Here is a 17,288-nt window from a genome sequence, read left to right as displayed (position 1 = left end):
CTTTTTATTTATTTTTTTAATTAATTATTCTTTTTATTTATTGGGGCTACTCTTCGTTGTGGTGAGAGGGCTTCTCATTGCAGTGGCTTCTCTTGTTGTGGAACACAGGCTCTAGGTGCACAGGCTTCAGTAGTTGCGGCATGTGGGCTCAGTAGTTGTGGCTCGTGGGCTCTAGAGTGTAGGCTCAGTAGTTGTGGCATAGGGGCTTAGTTGCTCCGCAGCATATGGGATCTTCCCAGACCTTGGATTGAACCTATGTCCCCTGCATTGGCAGGCGGATTCTTAACCACTGCTCCACCAGAGAAGTCCCCACAAGTGCCTTTTAAAACTCATTTTTTAAGACATTTCTTTTATTAAAACTATTATTTATAATACCTGTCTTTGATTTTCTACTATATACTCTTCATTAGCAAATAATTATTAACCAGGTACCACATGCCAAGACACTATTCTAGGCACTATAGTCCAAAGCATTATACTTGAATGAAAATAATTATATAGATTTAGGCTGCTCCTAATTCTTGATGAGGTATGTTCAGCCCATTTAAAAGCAAGGGTGGGGTGGGAGGAATTGGGAGATTGGGATTGACATATATACACTGTTTTTTTAATACATCTTTATTGGAGTATAATTGCTTTACAATGGTGTGTTAGTTTCTGCTGTACAATAAAGTGAATCAGCTATATGTATACATATATCCCCATATCCCCTCCCTCTTGAGCCTCCCTCCCACCTTCCCTATCCCACTCCTCTAGGCACTGAGTTTATCTCCCTGTGCTATGCAGCAGCTTCCCACTAGCTATCTGTTTTACAGGTGGTGGTACATATATACACTATTGATACTATGTATAAAATAGATAACTAATGAGAGCCTACTGTATAGCACAGGGAACTCTACTCAGTGTTCTGTGGTGACCTAAATGGGAAGGAAATCCAAAAAAGAGGGGATATGTGTATACATATAGCTGATTCACTTTGCTGTACAGTAGAAACTAACACAACATTGTAAAGCAATTGTAGTCCAATAGAAATTAATTAAAAAATAAAAAATAAAAGAAAGGGACTAGGTTTATACAGAATTTCCTGCTTTGTTCATGAGTTCTGCATCTAACGTGTATGAATTTCAAAGCCATTTTGTAGAATGTGGCAAAGAATACTGTGCGTTCACCAAAATCTATTCCCCTTTCCTCCTGGGCACACAGGTACACTATATATCCCAGCCTTCTTTGCAGATGAATGTGTCATGTCACTGAATTTTGAATAATATGCGTGGAAATAATGTATACCAATTTCAGACTGGGCTATATAAACACTTCACATATGCAGTTCTTCCCTTTTTCCCCCTGGTCTTTAGCTTGATGTAGAGAATCCAGCAGAGAACTCGGAGACTCTAAGATAAGAAGCTATCTTACTGAGCACCTGTATTGAGTGAGAACTCTGTTCTGTTGTCTTAAGCCACTGAGATTTCAGGGTTGTTTGTTTTAGCTCTTGGTTTATCCTAATACAAAGAAGAACCATAATTGTCCTGTAATTATGGTTATATGTCTATGGGAGAGAACCATAATTTTTATGAATACATAAGTCTAAAAGTGGGCTTGAGAGACTTAAGTCCTTACCACCCAGTTTGCATGTACACCAGTTGATTAAAATGAAAACACCTCTCTTCCTTTGGGCTCTGGTGCTGGCTCTTATTCTGCTGGAACTGCGGGAAGGGCTCCTTTACTCTGTGTACTTCCCACATCCTGTCCCAATATCCCTGTCAATCTGAATCCTTCCTTCTATCTCCCTGAAATAAAATACTTTTTCTCCATCTTCTCTAGCTTTCCTTTTCTATTTCTTCATGACCAGAGGCAAATTTTTCATGGGTTTTTCTTTTTGTGGCAAGTATGATGAGTGAGCATATGAGACCCTTCACATGTTATGAAGTGTGGTAGCACAACTTTGAAACTATAGTGTTAGCACCCGCTAATCACCTGTTAACCTCTGAGAACAACCTCATGGTTTATTCTCAATTTAACAGAGTCACTAGAGCTTTTTCTATATTGACAGACCACACTTGTCTAAGGATGCCACAATACAACCCTGTGTGTAGGTTCTTCAGAGTTTGTGTATTGTATGTACAGCTGATTCACTCTGAGCTTCCTCTTTCCCCACTTTGACCTCTGACTGTGCCATCAGTGGCTATTATAAGTATGTGGGATTAGATTAGCCCTCCTGGAAAGATGGCAAATATTTTAAAGAGGCAGCTGCTGCGATTATCTAATCAAATGACTAGATTGCTCAAATGACCATAAATCTATTCATGAAAGAAGTCTTTAACTTACTGATTTATTTTCACCATTTATGCCTGCTGTCTCCTGATTCTTTTATCTTTAATGCCTAACCAATATTCCAGTCATGACTATGATAGATTGTTCGCATTATCAAAAAATATTTTATTAGCTCTATGCATCCCTTCATACTGGATACCAGTTTACATGTAGCTGCCTGGTTTGCTGACAACTCAACGTAGAATGAATTGGAAACAGATCAAGAGCGACCCTACTGAGATAGTTTGGTACAGTGCTCTTCTCCCAAATTTTGTTCATTGGCAGAGCATCTTCATGTTTTTGCTACATCTTCTCTTAACCATTCTTTTTTAACCTAATATTTTCTTTGAATTTCATGGTTTTTTAAAAATAAATTTATTTTATTTATTTTTGACTAAGTTGGGTCTTCGTTGCTGCCCGAGGGCTCTCTCTGGTTGTGGGGAGCAGGGTCTACTCTTCCTTGTGGTTTACGGGCTTCTCATTGCAGTGGCTTCTCTTGTTGTGGAGCACGGTTTCTAGAGTGCAGGCTCAGTAGTTGTGTCACACGGGCTCAGTAGTTGTGGCTCGCGGGCTCTAGAGTGCAAGCTCAGTAGTTGTGCCGCATGGGCTTAATTGCTCCGCGACATGTGGGATCTTTCCGGACCAGGGATCGAACCCATGTCCCTTGCATTAGCAGGCGGATTCCCAACTACTGTGCCACCAGGGAAGTCCCCAGGTTTTTATTTAAATAAATTTACTTTAAAATAAACTTATACTACTAGTCAAACTGGAAAATCAGTATCACATGCTGTAACTATAAGATTAACTAGAACATTAATTCAAGCTAAATACTTTACTTTCAGATGGCTCTGAAGCTAAACTTTTCTCCCTCTTTGTTAAAAAGGCGGATTAGCTAGTATTAGCACTACATTTTTCTTCTTGACATATTCAGAAGGGTTGAAAGATAATTGAAAAGGGAATAACATTGTAGCTATTTCATTAGTCAGAATAGGCTAGACTATGCTGTTGTAACAAAAAACCTTAAAAATCTCAGTGGCTTAATACAACAAAGGTCTATTTCTAGTTTATCCAGCAAGCCTGGGCAACTCTCCAGAACAGCTGTCCTTTAGGCAATAACACAGCAACCCAGGCTACTTCAGTCTTGTGTCTTCACCATCTCAACATGATACATCTTTGTGATTTTTGTGCCAGAGGAAGAAACAGACTGCAAAATCATGCAGGGACTGTGTCACCTCTGCTCTTATTTTCATAAGCTGAAACTAGGCACATAGTCCCTCCGAAACCTCACAGAAGCTGGCAATTGTAGTTATCCCTGTGCCTAGAAAGGAATGGAGGCTGCAGGATGCTGGTAAAGTCTACCATACTGTGTAATTCAGTTTACTGCCACTTTTATAGATTGTGTAAAACCACCTTTTCCTAAAATGAGTGCTACCTTTTGAAGAACTATATTGTGAATGAAATAATATAATACTCTGAATCAAAAGTCTGTAATCTACCACTTGAATAGATTGGGCAAAAGATCTTTTGATTCTGATTTTCCATCTGCAAAACAAGATTAGTGTGTTCATCATGGAAAATTATGAAGGTTGAATGAGTTAGATAAACTGTTATACAAATGTTAGTTGCTGTTTTATTGGTTGTTGCATAACTTTTTGAAAGTAAGATATTTCTCTTTAGAGCTATGTACCTAGCATTAGAATTAGGCTCCAGCAAGAAGTTAGTTTCACTAACAAAAGAGGCTATACAGGTCTCAAACAGAATTACCCTTCCCAGAATTACCTTTCTAAAACAAAGTTTAAGCATAATTTTCTACTACTGGAATGCTCTTTCTATAGGATTTTTTTAACATTTAATTTTGCTTTGAACTACCAAATAAGATCAGAGCAAAATCATAATTTTTATAAAGCTTTATAAGAAAACTATTATCAATAGATGTAATATTGGAAAAAGCTTAGTTTTAAAACTTTTTTATTTGATAAAACTTAAAATGGTGTCATATTAACTAATTTTTAAAACAAGGCATAATGTGATGATATTTATTTAAGTGCTTAAACTAAATATGAATAAACTAAATTGATAAATCACATAAATATCACTACAGATTTCTTGTGGACTGTTGATAAAAAATCTAGCCACATGTACCTAAACTAACCTGTTTTTCTAGGTCTCTTGCTCCTCTGCCAACTTCTTTCCTAATTTTTTGGTAAAGTTTGTAAAAGAATACTATTATTTTTTCTTTAAATATTTGGTAGAATTCACCAGTGATGTGAAACTAGGATTGGGCCTTTCTTTATGGGACGATGTTTAATTACTAATTCAATTTCCTTACATGTAATAATCTATTCAGATTTTCCATTTTTTAACAAATTCATTTTGATCATTTGTATCAGGAATTTGTCCATTTCATCTAAACTGTCTAATTTGTTGGCATAAAGTTGTTCGTAACATTCTTTTTTTTTTCTTTTTAATACTTATTTGTTTGGTTGCACTGGGTCTTAGTTGCAGCGTGTGGGCTCCTTAGTTGTGGCAGGCGGACTCCTTAGTTGTGACATGAGAACTCTTAGTTGCAGCATGCATGTGGGATCTAGTTCCCTGACCAGGTATTGAACCTGGGCTCCCTGCATTGGGAATGCAAAGTCTCAACCGCTGCGCCACCAGGGAAGTCCCCATAACATTCTCTTATAATCTGTTTCATTTCTATAGAGTTGATAGCAATGTCATCTCTTTCATTTGTAAGCTTTGGTAATTTGTGTCTTTGCTTTTTTTCTTGGTCAGTTGGTTTAAGATTTTTCAATTTTTTTTTGGTTATAAATTCTTTTATTGCAAAATCTGAAAGTTGTATCTTTAAAATACAGTGCATCTTTTTTGTTTGTTTTTTGTTTATTGAAGTATAGTTGCTGTACAATATTATATAAGTATACAATATAGTAATTCACAATTTTTAAAGGTTATACTCCATTTATAGTTATAAAATAATGGCTGTATTCCGTGTTGTACAGTATATCCTTGTAGCTTATTTTATACCTAATAGTTTGTACTTCTTAGTCCCTTACCCCTGTTTGCCCCTCCCTCCTTCCCTCTCCCCACTGTTAACCACCAGTTTGTTCTCTATATTTATGAGTCTGCTTCTTTTTTGTTATATTCACTAGTTATATTTTTTAGATTCCACATATAAGTGATATCATGCAGTATTTTTCTTTCTCTGACTTATATCACTTAGCATATTGCCCTCCAAGTCAATCCATGTTGCTCCTAGTGGCAAAATTTCATTCTTTTTTATGACTGAGTAGTATTCTGGCAGGGGGGTGGTGTGCCACATCTTATCTGTTCATCTGTTGATGGATACTTATTTTGCTTCCATATCTTGGCAATTGTAAATAATGCTGCTGAAGCATTGAGATGCATGAATCTTTTCCAGTTAATGTTTTTGGGGTTTTTTTGGATATATACCTAGGAATAAGTCACTGGGTCATATGATAGTTCTATTTTTAGTTTTTTGAGAAACCTCCATTCTGTTTTCGACAGTGGCTGCACTAATTTACATTCCTACTAACAGTGTGCAATGGTTTCCTTTTCTCCACATCCTCACCAACATTTTTTATTTGTTGTCTTTTTGATGATAGCCACTGTGACAGGTGTGAGGTGATATCTCTTTGTGGTTCTAATTTGCATTTCCCTGATGATTAGCAATGTTGAGCATCTTTTCATGTGTCTGTAGACCATCTGCATTTCCTCTTTGGAAAAATGTCTGTTCAGTTCTGCCCATTTTTAAAGATTTTTCATTTTGTTCATCTTTTCAAAGAATTAAATTCTGATTTCATTACTGTCCTCAATCCTCAACTTTTTATTTACTATTTAATGCTTCTGCTCTAATCTTTATTATTTCCTTTTTCTGTTTGATTGTAGATTTAGTTTGCTCTTTTTCAACTTTTTAAAAATATACACTGAACATTTTTTTCCGTAGTAACTTTTCAACTCTTATAGCCATAAAACTCTTGATTGAAACTTTAAAAAAGGTAAATTAGCAAGATTAGTAATTCTCTCAAAATTAGCTTCTTAAAGTAACCTTGTAATTTTGATTTTCATAGAAAATTAATTATATTTATTAAACTTCATGCTGAATTGGGAGGCATTCTGAAGTAGAGATGCTTCCTGATTTATGATGGTTTGATTTAAGATTTTTCAGCTTTACAAGGATGCAAAAGCAATATATATTTAATAGAAACCATATCTCGAACTTTGAATTTTGACATTTCCTTGGGCTAGCAATACGCAGTACAGTGTGCTCTTGTCATGCTGGGCAGCAGCAGCCGCTGGAGTTCCCAGTAGCTGCTCAATCAGGAAGGTAAACGACTGGTAGTACAACCACTCTCTACTCAGACATCCATTCTGCTTTTCACTTTCAGTGTGGTATTCAGTAAATACATGAGCTAGTCAACACTGTATTATAAAATAGACCTTGTGTTAGATGATTTTGCCCAACTGTATGCTAATGTAAGTGTTCTGAGCAAGTTTAAGGTAGGCTAGGCTAAGTTATGATGTTCGGTAGGTTAGGTGTATTAACTGCATTTTCAACTTTGGATATTTTTAACTTACAATGAGTTTATCAAGATGTAACCCCTTCGAAAGTCTAGGAAGATTTGTACATTTTTATCTTCTTTAAACCTTATAGCCTCTGTTTTGTACTTTTTTCATAGCACTTTCTCTGCTTCTTAGCATAGCTGTTCTTGTCCTGTCTTATCCCACTGTTGCATTCCTTCAGCTCAGAGACTGCCTTAGTCGTGTTTGAATCTCCAAAGTGTCTAGTACTGTGCTCTGCACGTGGTGGGAACACAATAACATTTATTGAATTGAATGGAAGAGCTCTTATACATGGAATTTTTTTTATGGAGTTGGTTTACAAATGGTTGTATGCAATTTTCTAACAAAGAAAGTCTCACTTTAAAAGTATCAGTATTTATATGTAAAACTTTCATTTAGCATTAAATTTACATTTTGAGTAAATGTGAATTTTTCCCTAGTGGAGTAGCCTAGTACTGTCAGATAATTATGATAATCCCTAAACTGTATTCTGATGCCTTGGTTTTTGTTACCTGTTAGCATCTGTAGAAAAGGAGGTGTCTTTGTTATGCTGTATTTTTTACAAGATTGTTTAAGTAAAGGATACCTTAAAGATAAAAAACTAACTAGGAAGAAATTAGATTCGTAATTAGAGTTTTCAGCAACGTGTTTATATATAAATTTATACCTCACAGCTATAACTTCTGAAGGAGAAAGGACTAAAAAAAAATGTAGCCCTGATCTTGCAACCTCTACATTTTGGTCAGTAGACAGTTTTATGAATATATTTGTGGTATCCTGTTGCTTTGAAGCCCGTTACTTGTAAATAAATAAATATACGAATGTACTGTCTCAAATTCCATTTATTGTTATTTCTCTGTAGCAGTTTGCTGTGTTGCTGTTAGTGAATAGTCATTCCATACTTTATTGAATTATTTCTAAATTTAAAATTATTAATTTCATTTCAGTTATTTGGGTTTTGTGTCTTCGGAGTTTTTTGTTTTGTTTTCATTATTGGGAAGTTAGTATTGAAGTTTTTAGGTGACAGGTACTTTGAAAAAACTTATTTTGATATTCAAATCGCTAAATTTTCAACAGACTGATAGAGTATTTCCTCTGTACTTGGATAGCTTCTATATTCGTTGTGTTATGTTCAAGTGGGACCTTCTTTTCAGTCCTTCTTTTCAAGTGGGACCATAATGCTGTAAGTTGATGCTGATCAGCTACCTTTCAGTTTTTTAAAAAAATAGACGTAGTTGCTGTTAGTTTTGGAAATGGTAAAACTATGTAGTGTTGGTTTTTTGCTCAAATAAAATGAATTCTGGATTCCTCCTTTATAAAGATGTTCACTGTGATCAGTGGAGATAGGGAGTGTTCATAGGAGAACCCATCCTCTAGTTAACCGTGGATAACTAGTGACCACACACTACCTGATAATTGTGTTGGTAAACATAGTTGACTTGACTTTGCCACACTGCACACATTTCATATTTCACTTATATTTGTATAGGTTTCAAAGATATCAAATCTCTAATAGTCTGTTGTCAAGAATAAATATGCATATTGTATTTCTAGCTGTACTAATATATTTAGACTTAAAATAAATGCATTCTAATTATTTGATACTTCACTGCATCATATGGGTGTAAAACAACATGCAATAATTTCCATTCGTAGTTTAGAGTCTAGAAAGTCGGGAGACCAAAGAAGATAACACATGGTATTTGGGGAAGAAGCAGGGTAAAGAGAAATGTGTAAAATATATACTTCATTTTTTTATACTTTTATAGAAGAAAAGAGAACCAGGAAAATACTTTGCCAGCTTCATGTTAATTTTGTAATTGGTTAGAGCGGTAAAGTTTTATTTTTCATTATGGTGAGTCAGAAACTCATTCTATAGTAGAGTAGCCATTATTTGATAAAGATTGTCATGTCGCTTTTTGATTTCCTTTTTCTGGGTTGCATCTGAGGGTATTTGTTTTATATGTTTTTTTCTTTTCTATAGATAGATACTTTCTCCTTGCAAAAAACAGGGAGCTATATGAATTACAGTTCTTTCTCTTCATCTTTGTTTCACTTACATCTAGCATGTGTCAAAGTCTATTGGTTTTTCTTTCTCTCTCAGTTTTTTTAGTTTTTGATCCCTCTATTTTTGGGGGGGGGGGGGAGTTCATGCATTCATTGGTGCGTAACTAAAAAAGAAAAAGCTCCTTGGCATTCTTCCTTTCTGCAAGGTGTGGTTTATGTCACCATTTAAACACAATCATGAGAAGTAATCAGGATATCAGATAGACTGGAAGGATGCTATTCCCACCTATTTCCTGATTTAGACCCACTATAGAATGGGGGTTAAGAAGGAGGAAATAAAGAGTATCTCAAATAATCTCTCTCCTTCTACCCTTCTTTCCCACCCCCACTCCAGGAAATCCATTGTTACTGAAAGGTTTATTTACTAACAAACATTTAGGAACTAAAGTTTTATGACTGTCATAAGATTCTACCTATGAAAGCTCTATTACAAACTTTTAAAAATACAGTTTTCTCTTTCCAGGTAAATTTTCCACTGTTTCTCTCTACTTCCTTAACAATTCTATAGTTCAGAACTTTTTCTCCTATGTTTTCTTCTAAAAATTTTTAACTTTAATTTACATTCACGTCTTTGATCCATTTTGAGTTAATTTTTGTATATGGTGTAAGATAAGGGTCCAGCTTCATTCCTTTCCATACATATATCCAATTTTCCCAACGCCCTTTATTGAAAAGACTGTCCTTTCCTTATTAAATGGTCTTGGTACATTTGTCAAATCATTTGACCACAGGTTTTATTTCTGGCATCTCTATTCTGTTCCATTGTCTATATATCTGTCTTTCTGCCAGCACCACACTGTTTTAATTCTGTAGCTTTATAGTAAGTTTTGAAATCATAAAGTTTAAGATATCCAACTTCATTCTTTTTAAGATTATTCTGGCTATTTGGGGTTCCTTGAGACCCATATGAATTTTAGGAGGAGTTTTTCTGTTTATGCAAAAAATATCATTGGGATTTTGATAGGGATTGCATTGAATCTATGGATCACTTTGGGTAGTATTGCCATCTTAACAATATTAAGTCTTCCAATCCATGAACAAGGGTTATCTTTCCATTTATTTATATCTGTTTTATTTCAGCAACATTTTGTAGTTTCAGTGTTCCAAGTCTTTAGCTTCCTAGATGAAATTTATTCCTAAGTACTCTTTTTGTTGTTATTTGAAATTGAACAATTTTCTTAATTTCTTTTTCAGATTGTTGACTGATAGTGTATTTCTGTGTATTGATTTATATCCTACAACTTTGCTGAGTTCGTTTATTGGTGAAATCTTTAGGATTTTCTACATTTAAGATTATGTCATCTGTGAACAAAGATAATTTTACTTCTTCCTTTCTAATTTGGATGGCCTTGTATTTCTTTTTCTTGCCTATAGCTAAAATCTTTTTATCCTCCTTTCACGAAACCATATTCATTTGACAGTGAATTTGTCTTTAGATTAACTTTAACTGAATATGTTTTCATCTCAAAACCAACTTTGTGAAAGTACTTTCTTGGTACTTTATTTTTTGTTCATCTTTATATTTATCCTTCAGTTCTCATTTTCCTGGTCCTTGCTTTATTGCATCTGCCTCCATACCATTCTCCCATGAGTATCTGAGTCTTGTGACAGTTTATCCCTAAAAATTCCGCTCTGAAACTTTTATCAAAGACAAATATTTCACTAGTTAGTAAAATTTGTATTTTAATACCTTTATAATTGCTTGAACTAGGTGTGCTTCAGCATCATCTACAGCATCTCAGTTTACAGAGGAACCTGCATAGGTGGATTTTTCTCTTTCACCATTAACATTTCTTTGTGATATATCTGATTGCTCGGATTCCCCCATGTTCCATCCCTCAGTGATCTTGGTAAGAGTCATTGAGTACAGACATATTGGTCTCTCTTCAAAGGAGGCCCCAGATGATGGATACTTTATTACTTGGAACTGTTTAAAAACAAAAACAAACAAAAAAACATAACACAAGAGTTATATTGCTATAAAAGAGTGGCTGAGAAGAAATCCTAACTTTTACCATAGATGTTAATACTTCCAGAGTTGAGTCCTTGATTTCTATTTTATTTCAACTTTTTTCTTAGAAAAGGCCTTTTAATGGTCTGTTTTCGTGAGGTATTTATATATATCTCTCTCTAATTCAGCATCCACACACTTTAGTGTGCTTCAGAATCACTTGGCGGGTTTGCTGAGCACGGATTGCTGGGCCTGAACCCTCTTGAGTTTCTGATCATCAGCTGATTTGACACGGGGTCTGATCATTTGCATTTTTAGCACATTCCCAGGTGATGCTATGCTGCTGGTCCAGGCATCACAGTCTGAGAACCAGGGGTCTAAATCATAGCGTTTAACTTTCTTTCTATACCCACATATTTCTCATTGTCTAACCTAGACCACTTTGATTTGGGTATTCTACCACTTTCTAAGGTATAACATGTTTTCTTCAACGTTATTCCCTTCTCAATTTTAAAAACAGAATTGGTAATATCACTCTTCTTGTCAGCCCCCCATGGCATCCTAGACGTCTTTGTTTTACCCTCTCACGCACGCAATTCAGACTTTCCAACTCCTGCTGCGTCTGTGACCTGTGACGGTGATGATGATGACAGCAGCAGCAGAAACAATGGTAGAAACAGCTAACATTTATAGAGGATTTATTCTGTGCTAGGCACTGTTCTGAGCATTTTATTTGAGTTAATTAGTGTAATCCTTACAACTCCCCCATGGAGTAGCTGCTGTTACTAACCCCAAGTAACTAATGAGGAAACTTAGGCACAGAAAAGTTCTCACAGCTGGGAAAAAAGTGAAAGAGATGAAATCTAACTTAGGCTTTCTGGTTTCAGGGCTCAGACCCTTCATTCCTCTGTTATCCAGCCCCTCACGACTATATTACCATGTTATACTGCCCCTGCATGCTGTGTCTTGGAATCACATGCTTACTTTGTTTTCCATAGCCATAGCCCTCCCTGCTCCATGTCCCAATAAACTCCTAGATGAACTATATCATCATACCCAAGCACTATGCTAAGTATTTAACATGCTTGGAATTAGTTAAGCCCCATAGTAATGCTATGACTTTTAAGAAAACGGAGGCTTAGTAACACTAACTTGCCCAGTTTCTTATTACTCAGCCTCAATCTTGGAAATGACTGAGCCCATACTCTTAACTAGTATGCATCCTCCTCTCAACTCTGCCAGATTCCCAAACTCAAGTCTCTTACAACATAAGAATCATATCCCCAGTGTTGGTTCAGATCTCTTTTCAGATCAGTACTTTCCTGTTATCTCTTATATCACAATAAAATACCTGGTTTGGTTTTAGAGTCACCTACCTATTTCCTTTCGGCCACCTTTTAAAAAAACTATCTGGTAAAACCCTTTTGACAAATCTTTTACCCATCTGATTCATCTTATATACCGTTTATTTTACAATAAAGTGTATTAGAATTCTAGGCTTCCAAACACAATGCTGTGTCCTATCTTCCATGCTGCCCTGTTATGTTCTCCACAAAGTAGGGTTAAGACTGTTGGACAGTCTGTCATGCCTGTGATTGTACCTCCTGTGTGTGGTTGACTTACAGATAACACTAGTTTTCTATAATTTTGGTGAGAGCAACATTATAATCTACCTTATAAAAAAAGTAAATTCATTATTAGACATGTACAGTGTCCCATGGGTGACAATTAGAATGAAGGTAGAAAAACAGAATTAAATGTCCACTATGAGCTATTAAGGTAACAGTTGGAATTCCCTGAAAAGGGAAAATAGAGGTCTGCATGGTATTGAGTTTTACAGATTCTAGGATCCTGATTTTCCCCCTTGACTCCATCTCATAAATTCTTATACATTCTTCATACCTCCCTCAATTTCTCCTGCCATCCTTCAATTTCTTTCTTACATATCTACCCTAAGTTGCTGATTTCTGTCTGTCTACTAGCCCCAAATTTCATTATAAAAATTGTTATTAAGATTTTTAGATGTATAGAGTCCCTTGAACAGGGACCAGGGCTGTCTTTGTCAGAACTCAGCAGGTAAAATAATTGTTCTACTGCCATGATAAAATAAAATAATAAAATTCTAGTAAAGGGCTTAAGAGTTTTAAAAATTAAATTATAATAATTTCTCTTATACAAAGCAATATTGGATAAATAAAATGTTTCATTAGTTTTGAATTGGTGAGATTATAGTGAAAGAGATTCTAATGTTGGCTATAAGTAGCCTGCAGATATGCATATAAATCACTCATCTTCATTTGTGATAGTGATTTTCAAAAATAGGCTCGTTTTACACCCTCAGCAGAGGTGAGAGTTCTGCTATTTCAAAGCTTATTTTTGGCAAAGAACCATACTGTTAGCACCCTTAGCCTTTGTTGCCATGGAGACAGTAAGGCTTTATTTTGTTTTTTTAACATTCACTTAAAATATGCATACATACCCTAAGATTTAAAGTGTGATTTAGTTGACTGCAGGTTTTGAGTATTTTGGCACATATCAAAAATATTTTCTGTTTTTTAAAAACTTTATATTTTTGTCCTCCAAAGAAAATAGAGGAGAATTCTGGTCATTGTAATGGCAGAGTTTTATATTACTTCTTATAGGGTCTTTTAGGAATAACTTAGAATCCCCCTGTGACTCAGTAATGGATGAGGATTTTGAAGAACATGCAGAAACTGTTGAAAAAAGTGATGTGATCTTAAGCACTCATGTGTCTGGGACACCTATAGTTATGATATCATGTGTAATGCATACAAGTTAATTTCAGATTCAGCTGATACTTTTGCACCAGTATTATGCTCAGCACTTTCACTCTATTGCAGTTTATTTAATAGAACTCAGTTGGAAGGTACCAAAGCAATCTTCATAATTTTAACTTTTAATATATTTAACTGATTACTTAAATGTATATCAATAATGTTCCTTAACTTTTCCCCCTAAAATCATTAAATAAAATTTATACGAGCTTCTAATATGAAAACTTTTAATTCATGAGTTATACTTTTTTCATTCATTCATTCCTTACGAGAATGAATGAATACCATGGCATGGAATATTACTGTTCCATAGACCTCATGATTATATTTGTAACTAAATCACATCTCTTTATCTTTAGCATTCAGTTGCAAACTGGCATGGCCTAGTTGACATCTTAGTCGGCTAATAGTTTCGACTTCTTACCTAATAGCTGAGCAGTTAGGTGATTGATTTCCTTGTTAAGCTAAGTATCAATAGATTAATCCTACTTAAGGTATTTATCACAACCCAGTGTTGTATAATAGTTATTTCTGCATAAAGAAAACTTTTGATCACAGTTGTTATAAACAAAATCTTAAAACTTAGCCCTGTACTTCACACAGTTAATACCTGTATTTAACAGCAAAGGAAGACAAAATAAGTAAGCTCTTTGCTTTGTAAGGAGAGAGAAAATATCTAAAGGTAATAGACTAGATAGTTACAACTTACGTTCATAGTTTTGATTATTAGATTTTAGCTTTTCCAGTTTGCAGTGACTTTTTAACAAGACCCATCTCCTCTATGAAGAATGCAGTTAATTTTTTTTCTGGCACAAAAAAATAGGGTAACCTGATCTGAGTCTGACAGAGTGTGTCGTTCATTTAAGTGCTTCCATCTGTTGCCTGCTGTTCCCCTTACTCATGACCCCTCTATGTTTCTCTTTCCTTTCTCTTTCCCTCTGTTTCTCTTTCTTTTTTCTTTCTTCCTTCCTTTCTATTTTCCTCTCTCTCTCTTTTTTTTTTTTTTCCCTCTCCCTCTCTCTCTGTCTCTTTTTTTGTCCTTAGCCCCTCTGAGGAAGGCAAAGTTTGTTGAGAGCCCACGAATTCCAGAATCCGAGCTTGGCTCACCAACTCTCACTTCAGCTCAGAAGCTGGACGTGGATGCATACTGCCCTGGTAAGCGTGCATGCAAAGTATCTGCTTTGAAAGAGGGAGGTTTGGATCAGGCGCATCCAGCAGAGCATTGTTTTGCATGTATATTATTCATAAGAACATCGCCGTTACCTCTTTTGCAGTTGATGGCATATTTTCCTTATTAGAGCACAGTTTTTACTGTACATCCTTTTTGGTTATTGATATAATTATTTAAGTATTGAAAACAGCTTCAAAGATAATTTTCAAAAGAATTAAAATAATTTGGCAGATACGTTTTCAGGGTGATTTCTATGATCTGAGATACTTGAAGAAATTTTGCCTTGGCCATGTGCAGTCGGGCATGTTCAAGTGTGAATAAAAATGTCCATTCAGCACTAGCCCTTTGCATATGACCTTTTTTGCCTAATCCCTGTTGGTTTTCTGGACAGTTATAGAAAATAGTTGTGATGTTGGAAACATTATACTTCAATTGGAAAAGAAACATGACAGGTTCCTGATTTGGACTCCTGGACACTCATGGTTAGAAATACCCCTTCTCATGAATGGCCTGTAAGCACATGTGGGAGTTCACTAACACCCTTCTTGTGTGGGAGCCAAACTGAGACAGACTCATTATCAATGCTTAGATTCTTCCAAACTTAGATGAGTTGCTTGGCAACATCCTTTACACTTACTCTACAGTGAGTCTATAGAACGGTGTCAGAAATGTTCACAGCTCTAGTTGAGTATACAGATCAGAGCTTCAGTAAAGCACTTTAGAAGACTTGGTTTTAGGTCTTTTGTTTATTCCTGCTCATTAAAATTGATGTTAAACCACAGTGGCTGCAACTACTACATACTTACAGCATTAGAGATCAGCAGAATGAGGTGATTTCTAGTTCTAGGAAAGATATTAGTATCGGTAATCTGAAATGTCAGGACAATAGACCTCTGAAGGCAGATCAGACATGTTTAAAAAAAAAAAAAAGACAGTAGGCAAAAACTTGAGCCAGACCTAATCAGAGACATTTGATTTTATGAATCAGTTTTGAATATTGAAAGACCTTGGGGATTTCGCTTTCAAGTTGCAGAACCTTGGGCTTTACTCTGTTGTAAATAACTATACATTTTTAAATCAGTCGCAGTATGTATTAGGAACTAGCTTTTCCATTTCTAAAAGGAACAAAATAGCTTTTAAAATGGCACTGTAGCACATTGTGAAAAGAATTTTTTTCATGTTTTGAGGTATTGTCAGATTTCTTGGGCAATGGAATATTATACTTTGCATTTCTTCATGCAAATTTTAGTGTAATAAAAGTAAAATAAATAAATGCACTAGTTCTCTATTCTTTTTTTAATTATTATTTTTATTTATTTATTTATTTATTTATTTATTTATTTATTTATTGGCTGTGTTGGGTCTTTGTTGCTGCGTGCGGGCTTTCTTCAGCTGCAGTGAGTGGGGGCTACTCTTCGTTGTGGTGCACGGGCTCCTCATTGCTGTGGCTTCTCTTGTTGTGGAGCACAGGCTCTACATGCATGGGCTTCTGTAGTTACAGCATGCAGGCTCAGTAGTTGTGGCGCACGGACTTAGTTGCTCTGCAGCATGTGGGATCTTCCTGGAGCAGGGATCGAACTTGTGTCCCCTGCATTGGCAGGCAGATTCTCAACCACTGTGCCACCTAGGAAGCCCTAGTTTTCTATTCTTGCATTGAATTTCAGAAACACTATGAGAGGTCTTTTCTTTTCCAGTTTTGCAAATCAAAATGATTGTAGAGAGACTAACCTTTCACTTCCTGATTGCCCATCCGACATCCTTAATCTAACCTAGCTATTGTTACTGTCAAGAAGCAAGATAGCTGCAGTTGGTTATATTCCGGTGCTGAATCACTGTGAAAAATCTTGCCCATGTTATCAGGTACATTTTCCACAAGCATGAATCTTTGCTGAATTGGAATTCAACCAAACTAAACCTCAGTTAAGATTTTCAGAAAACCAGGAAGAAACTAAAACATGTTGCCAAAATGTTAATTGCCATGCTCTGCAGTCTTCTCCTTTTTTAATCTGAAATAGATTTGAGGCACAGAAACTTCTTAATGATTTGTTCTTTTATAATAAATTTACTAAAGTCTGAAAATAAGTTTCTACTGAGATAAGATTAGTGACCTGAGGATTGAAGCTATTATCTTCTACATAGTACCAAAAATTAACAATAAACAAGTGAATTTAGTGTACTCATAAAGCAAACATAATCCATCCTTTTTGAATTTCTCTTACATAAGATATAGTAACAGAATAATGGTCATATTTTGTTGTATACGCATACATAATAATGCAGTTAAAGCTGGAGAGCTGATGTCTTCCTGTCTGGTTGCTTCACTCACTATCACATGCAGATTTAGGAAAATAGTATGTCTGACAGTCATCAGCTAAAGGTTAAACACACAGTGGTTCTCAAATTTTAGCATGCT

At 35.5% G+C, this 17,288-nt stretch overlaps 1 protein-coding gene across 17 annotated transcripts in view; it reads left to right on the top strand.

The window, feature by feature from the left end:
- Positions 1 to 17,288, top strand: part of TANC2 (tetratricopeptide repeat, ankyrin repeat and coiled-coil containing 2) — a 342,062-nt gene that overhangs the window by 153,456 nt on the left and 171,318 nt on the right. For 11 of the 17 annotated variants that reach the window (XM_057716527.1, XM_057716530.1, XM_057716525.1 and 8 more), the window contains one exon: positions 14,749 to 14,859. The exons of the other annotated variants lie outside the window; for them this stretch is intronic. In XM_057716527.1, coding sequence (XP_057572510.1) covers positions 14,749 to 14,859 — 111 coding nt within the window. The remainder of the gene's footprint in view (positions 1 to 14,748; positions 14,860 to 17,288) is intronic. 17 annotated transcript variants of the gene reach the window in all.

This window comes from Hippopotamus amphibius, chromosome 17 (genome assembly GCF_030028045.1).
Source record: "Hippopotamus amphibius kiboko isolate mHipAmp2 chromosome 17, mHipAmp2.hap2, whole genome shotgun sequence".
NCBI lineage: Eukaryota > Metazoa > Chordata > Mammalia > Artiodactyla > Hippopotamidae > Hippopotamus > Hippopotamus amphibius.
The sequence above is the reverse complement of the archived record's forward strand: the minus strand, read 5'-3'. Positions and strand labels throughout refer to the sequence as shown.